The sequence below is a fragment of the Montipora foliosa genome, chromosome 10, assembly GCF_036669935.1.
Source record: "Montipora foliosa isolate CH-2021 chromosome 10, ASM3666993v2, whole genome shotgun sequence".
Taxonomy (NCBI): Eukaryota; Metazoa; Cnidaria; class Anthozoa; order Scleractinia; family Acroporidae; genus Montipora; species Montipora foliosa.
In genome coordinates this window covers 18827305-18834804 of record NC_090878.1, presented here as the reverse complement: position 1 = coordinate 18834804, position 7500 = coordinate 18827305, and the positions used below count along the sequence as shown (strand labels likewise).

Here is a 7500-nt window from a genome sequence, read left to right as displayed (position 1 = left end):
CTTCGCATTGGTCGGCTCTGGCATTACAACCATATGAACTCTTCATTCGGGAAGCAATTAATTCCCAAACTTGTTTTTTCTTGTAATTGACGTTTTTGAACAATTCTTGGTTTTGTTGATACAAGGATATCAAAAGAAGTGTCTCGTCTCTGGTCCAACAGTATCCTTTTTTCTTCAGGGCTTCGACATCCTCCTCAGAAGTGCTGAAACTTTCGTCCTTCGCGTCCGCCATTGTTTTCGCTGCACGAAAACAGCCTCGAGTGTGACGTCATTATTCTGGAATATTCCAAACATTCTGCCCGTGGGAGCAGAATGTTTGGAATATAATCCCCTTATTCCGGAATTGGAATACGGGTCAATCGAACAGATCGAAGATGTTATTCCGGTTATTCCTATTCCGGAATAGGGTCAATCGAACGCACCCTAAATTCCCTATTTCGGAATACGACGGGAGGTCAATTTAGGGTAGACTTTCATATAACGGACTAAAATGGCGGAGGACAAAAGAATCATTGTTATTCCGATTAGGCCTTGCTAATTGGGTATTGTTATGTTTGCCTTGGTCTTCTGTTTTACGCAATCTAATTCTATTTCGTCATTGGTTACGTCATTACGAAGTCATCCCATAAAAACAAACGCAAGCAAGGATGGTGCCACGTTAAGTGCGTCGCGCCTCCCAGTTACCAAGTTGTCATTTTGCGGACGAATTACATACCCAACTTAACCACATTCGTCCTTCAAATAAGATCAGTGATATGGCGAGTAGCTTAGCTAGCAACAAAGGGCATAACTGTCGGCCCCAATCCAACTGCCGAACGAGCAGTAAGAATCCTTTTCTAGGGAAGAGCCATCCCTGCACGAATTAAAACTTCAGAAAGAACAGTCAGAGGTACTCCATGAAGGGAACGGATCCATCGGATCGGAAATAGTAAATACTCCATCAAACAGATTTGACTTGATCGAGGTGAGGCAGGAATTTGCCTCCATGGTGCTATTGTCAACATATTTGAATGAAAGAATTCAAGCGTTCACTGCAGGCAATATAGCCACCGATTGTATTCACAATGGCAAACTTTAACTTCACACCCAGAAATTCTGGAAACAGTATCTGGTCAAAAGATTAAATTATATTCTAATCCTTGTCAGAACAGGGCTTTCATTCATGCTAACCTCTCAGAGGCTCAGAGTCTGTTGAGTCAGAAATCACTAAGCTACTGCATGACAAGGGTATTATGGCTTGTGATCGTGAAAATGGGGAGTATATTTCCCCCATCGTTACTAGTCCTATAAATGATGGAACCCATCGTATGACTTTAAATCTTACGTCACTCCATAAAATAATCACACACCATTATTTAAAAATGGACACTATATGGCACACTGTACGCCTTATGAAACCAGGTTGTTATACTTACATTGGTCTCAAGGATGCATATTACTCAGTCCCCATACATCCATTTTATAAAAATATATATCGAACATTTTGCTGGAAGGGGCAGTTGTATAAGTGTTTTTCCTAATTGCTTGTGCCCAAGAAAATGATAGCAAATTATTGAAGCCTGCGCTGTCACACCCAAAAAACCAAGGTCGTGTGTCAGTTGCATATCTAGATGATACTTGGCTTTCAGCAGATGACTGTAATTCCTGCATCAACAATGTTGTAGAAACATTGTTTGTTATAGATATACTTGGATTTGTTGTAAACCTAGGAAAATCTCTTTTAATCCCTACCAGGAGCCCATGACTAGGAGCTTACAACTTCATTGCATCTATGAAACGGCGTTTTTACAGACCAAGTTATTTATAGTTTTATTTTCCCGCGAAACCAGCCCTTTCCAGCCAATCACAAGTCTTGCATGAAAAATCAACACCCATGGGACGGAGAATGGTCACTCGTGCGAGCCAAATCCTATTGAAGAACTCGTCTAAAAAGAGCTTGATCTGTGAAAATGCCGTTACAGAGACTCAATATTAAAGTTGTAGGTTCATAGTTATGGGTTCCTGTCCCTACTCAGGAAATTATATTCCTAGGGTTTATCTTAAGTTCAAACCACATGACCATTACACTAACTCCCTATGGGGCTCAAAAGTTAAATGATGCTTATCTACAACTATAAAAACCCTGCACCCATTGCACTAAGGGAAGTAGCACCAGTCCTGGGTCTTATGACTTCCAGTTTCCCTGGGGTTATGTATGGGCCTCTGCATTATAGAACACATAAAATAGAGAATTTCCTAGCGCTTTGACAGTTAACAAAGGGAATACGCGTTAAAACCACTGCTCGCCTCAAATAGCTGTAGCTAGCTGCAGGGAGTGCTTATATTTTTTTATTTTACCCTTCTTGTTCTTTAACTTTGATGGATCTATGACCATCTCAATTGAAGCTGGTGAATTAATTCTCTCCCACAGGCATAGCATGCAATTAACCATGGAATCAACCAACAGTAAAAGTGACCACAGATGCATCTCTGATTGTTTGGGGAGCATGTGTTGATGGTCACTCAACAGAGGGGAACTGGACCCAAGAAGAAGCTCAGCATGATATTAAATATTTGGAAATACTTAAATTAATTTCCTGACCAACTATCAGGGAAGCATATTTACCTCATGGTTGATAACACTACAGCTGTTGCAACTGTCATTCCTTTGCAAACAGTAGGTTAGTTAAGGAGGTATGGGAATGGTGTACCCAGCACAAAGTTTGGCTCCCAGTTACCGGTACACATATTGCTGAGCAATCAAATACTAAAGCTGATAAAGGATCCCGAGAGAAGGCAACAGTAGTGTCTTGATAGGTCTCTCTACGTGGATGTACTGAACTGATTTGGAATTAAGCCTTATATCGATCTATTTTGCCTCTAGACCCAATTTTCAGGTTGAGAAATATGTTTCCTGTAGACCTGATCCTCTAGCCTTTTACCCATTTCCAACTTTCTGCATTATTCCAAGAGCCTTCCAAAATATGTACAGTGAGGAAGCAACTAACATACTAGTTGTTCCCAAAAGGCCAACTCAAACTTGGTGGCCACATTTTATGTACATATGTTAATTGATTTTTTTTCTATTGTAACCCGTGGCTCAAACATTGTTTTCCCCGTACATGCAGAAATACTGCATCCACTTCACAAACAATTCCAGCTCCTTCCATGCCACTTGTCGGGGTGCGAAGGTAACCTTGTTTCGGCTATAGCAGGTGGTATTGATTTTCTTTACACACTGTACAAGGGTGGATGTTCTTATAGTACAATTAACACTGCACGGACAGCTCTATCCACTGTGGTTTTCCTACCAGAAGGACACTCATTTGGCCATCATCCCCTAGTAAAAAGACTCTCAAAAAGTTTATTCGAGTCAAGGTCCACAATGCCTGATTATCAAGATATGTGGAACATTTATGATGTGCTACAATGCATAAAATCACTGGGTCATAACGAATGCGTTTCGAGGACCTTACCCTGAATTTTGTTATTGTAAACTATATTACTTTCTGGGTAACTTTGTCAGACAATTCACAGCCTTAAAATTATTGATATGAATACGAGTGATAATCGTGTATTGCTTCAGATATTCACATTACTTAAAACATCTAAACCTGGAAAGCACCAGGAACCACTAGTTTTTAAAACCTATTCTCCAGATAGTGCCTTATGTGTTGTAAGATGCCTTACAAAACCCTGCGGGGTCAATTATTCAATTATTATTACTAGGAATAGTTTTGGAATTCACTACAGCTGCCCCCGCCTAAGATAATACAGGTGACAGTTGGAGTGTTATCCAATTAACAGGTGCTGCACATTGTGATGTCTTCATATTTTTTTAAGGCTGGTTTACTCGGTACGATTTGTCGTCCGGTTTTGCCGGGCCGATAAATTTTACTGTGTAAATTCTGTAAAACCTGTATTTTTTTCCTCAAAATATCTTCCTGTTGTCTTTTTAGTATCCGCCATTTTGAACGCTTTAATTTTTTTAAGTATTTGTGCGCATTACTCACTTGCATACCCTTTGATTGACAAGGCGGTTGCTGTCGGAGTGTCGACCCGACTTAAAAGAAATTTGTTGCACTGCCACATATTTTTTGCATCGGACCGATTTTCATTTCCATGAATCGGTAGTTCATCGGGTGTCAAAATACGCCGACGCCGTCGGGCCGAGAAATCGTACCGTGTAAACCGGCCTTTACATGTAATTAGGAAGCTAAATGAAAGTGAAAGATGCAAGGAAAGGATGGGCAACAACAAACAGCATTTATTTTTAATTTCCATCAATGTTTATTTCATACGCTATCAGCTGAAAAGCAGTTTACATAATTTTGGAAAATGCCTTGAAAGTATGATAGTAAAACAGGAAAAGGAACATTCAATGACCAAAAGGCAACATTTTGTCGTCATCTTTACATCCACGTGGTTCTTTCCACGGTACCTTAAAATATCACAAAATAGGAACAAAACTCGCTTATTATATTCGAATCGCTTATTATTATTATCTGTGAATAACCGTTGTAAAAATGATCGAATATTGTTTTAAAATGATGGTACTGAGACTATGCTTTTGCTTTCTGAGGATGCGTCTCGCAGTTTGTGGTCGAGTCTGTCGCCCCTGTTTAGTCCGATTTCATTTTCTAACAAATCGTCGCCACTGTTTATTTTATGATTTGTTCCTGAAAATTTAATTTCTGACCCAGGCAATATGATTTTCTATTAGATACTGTAATCTTTGATTTTCAAAATAAAAGGAATCGCTGTAAATATTCGAAAATTACTCACCGTCCTTCAATCGCTACGCTGAAGCTTCTTTTTAGTTTCCAATTCGTTACGCAAGTTACCCAGAACACCTCGCGAACTCGGTGAAGAATACCAATACCACCTTGCGCGCCCTGTTAAGCAATACCGATATATACCACCTTGCGCACTTGGTAGGCAAATCAAGATTGCTTTTCCCTATACAATATCTACCAATTTACATTTTACTTAAGATACTTTCCCTTTTTACGCGGGGGCTTCTAGGTTGCCTCCTCAGGTTTTGGCTTCTTGGCCAAAACCCCGCAGGGGCAATTATTATTATTATTATTATTATTATTATTATTATTATTATTATTATTATTCTGTAAATATCGTTATCCTCTGACATTGAGTTTTATGGCAAAGAGCGTCTTAACATTCTATAATATTGATTTATAATTTTTGTTTCCTTTATTGTATCAAATCTATAATACTAAGAGTTGTTTTATTATTTTAATTTTTTTTTATTTTAATACACATGTTTATAGGAAACGAGAATTTTTTTTTTTTTAATAACTATTATTGCTATTATTAGAATTAGTACTAGTATTTGTATCTCTATAAGCCTAATACTTGTTTTAGAGTTCTTTATTTGGTTTTTTCAGTGTGTGTATTTTTACTGATAATTTGAAATAAATATTATTATTATTATTATTATCATTATTATTATTATTATTATTATTATTATTATTATCATTATCATTATCATTATTATCACGGTCTCTATTTTTCCTAACAAGAGGTTTTTTGGGGGTTACGTGTCCTTCTTTGGCACATGTAGGACGTTACCTGATGTATCTGTTATTCAATTCGTTGTAAGCTTATAGTCACAATGGCTAACCAACGTACCCATGTCTCAACCGTTGAGTGTGTTGAAGGCAAAATTTAAGGTTTCTTGAGTAGCTTGAGTAGTAACGAAAGGAAAGCCTGAAAAATTCAGGCTTTCCTTTCGTTACTGCTCAATTAATGTCAATTAATAACTGCAATGATCCGCATCTTAACTTGATTTTCTCCGTAGTTCAAATAAATATGGTTCTCGGAAGAGGATTTGTGAGTAAAGTGGTGACTGACTTTGCCACAAACACAACATGAAATATGTTCGCCGTGAACCAAGGAATCTAATAGACTCAGGGTCTAACTACAGTGGAACAGGCAATCCTTTGCAGTTTAATTAAAGAAAAGAACTTGTCACAGTGGAGGAGAAGTCAAATTTATTAGCAGCACGGAAGTTCAACCCAGCGCAGCAGTTAATCTTTCCGCCAAGGTCAAGAAATGCTGCAAACAGAGAACAAGTGAAAGAAGCTGACAAGCAAATTGATAAAAGGGTGACAATATCAGACAAAAGAAAAATATTACAAGAAAAAATATACAAATCACAAAGAGAATATAACAAAAAAAAGTGAAAGAAGGAAGGCCCGAAAAGCAGAAGTCCGAAAATCAGGATTATGTGGTGTTGAAATTAATAAAGAGGGCATTGCAAGGAAACGCCTCTTCATCCAAATATACTACTTGCTCAAATACAGGAACTCGTGGCTTGAATAAGCTATGCCAAAATAACCACAAACTTTGGATTTATCATACATCTCAAAAAGAATGAGCAAAATTACCCAAAGACCTTATTTGATCGTTACTGAAATAGGTAACTCAAGAGCCCGCAAAATCGCTCCTGAACAGTAGAAAATTTATCCTTTTTTTCCAACTACGCTATTGGAGGTTCGACTTGGGGGCTGGGGTATTTACATCAGACCAGGACGAACTCAGACAGGTATGAACTTGTACTGGTATGAAACTTTTGCAACCGTTTACATGAAACCGGGACGAAATTCTTGGTGCATGATTTCGGGATGAAATACTGTTTTGTCAAATAAATATATGGTACAGGCTTGAAATTTCTGGACCCGGTCTGAGATTTTTTCTCACTTACATGAGAACGGTACGAACTCAGACCGCTCCGAGAATTTCTCGTCTCGGTCCAGCAACCGAGATGAAACCAGACCGGTCTGAGTTCAATGTCGGGTCGGTCTCATGTAAATGCATAAAAAGAAATGTATGGAGTCCGATACAAATTCGCGCCGGTCTGAGTTCGCACTGGTCAAAGGTAAATACTCCCTTAGTAGTCTGTAACATATCAACTTCTGCAGTTATTGGAATTTTGGCAACTTGAATCAGCTTTGTAATTCGATAGCACTATTTTTGTTTAGTTATATCCACGTTAAAAATAAGATAGTTAACAAGACGGCACATTCAAAACGAGAAATATCACAAGAGAATAAAACTGAATTCACAAAACCTCGGCAAGTAAACAACGTTGAAAAAGGGCGCTGGAAACTAGGTTGAAAGAAGCACCGCAACGAAAGGGTCAGCGGGTTCCAGCCACAAGGAAAAGCAAAATGACAGATAGCACGCAGCCGTCAAACGCGATCCGCGTGCACATCTCCCGCCATATTGTCTCTGGAAGTTGGAAACAAACTACGAACAGGTCTGGATTCCTTCAGTTTGAACGCCAAACATTAAGCCGTTTCGTTACTGGAAACTTAAAGCTTTTAACTTGGGAATTTATCCAGTCCTTAAAATAACAGTCAACCAGCCACCTGTTTTATCGGCTCGTATTTTACTTTGCCACTATCATTTCAGCATCGTTTTCTAACCGACTTTGTGGACGAAGGTAAAGTGTAGTCATACAAAATTGATGGCTAGTAAAAAACCGGAAGGGAAGCCAAT

General features: G+C 38.5%; 1 protein-coding gene and 1 pseudogene across 1 annotated transcript in view; one reads left to right on the top strand and one right to left on the bottom strand.

Moving 5' to 3' along the window:
* The window catches only part of LOC137972588 (uncharacterized), a 720-nt gene extending 488 nt beyond the window's left edge, over window positions 1–232 (bottom strand). Inside the window, exon 1 of the mRNA XM_068819330.1 lies at window positions 1–232. This exon is cut by the window's left edge and continues 488 nt beyond it. Coding sequence (XP_068675431.1) covers window positions 1–232 — 232 coding nt within the window.
* The window catches only part of LOC137974459 (tetratricopeptide repeat protein 28-like), a 282236-nt pseudogene that overhangs the window by 219497 nt on the left and 55239 nt on the right, over window positions 1–7500 (top strand).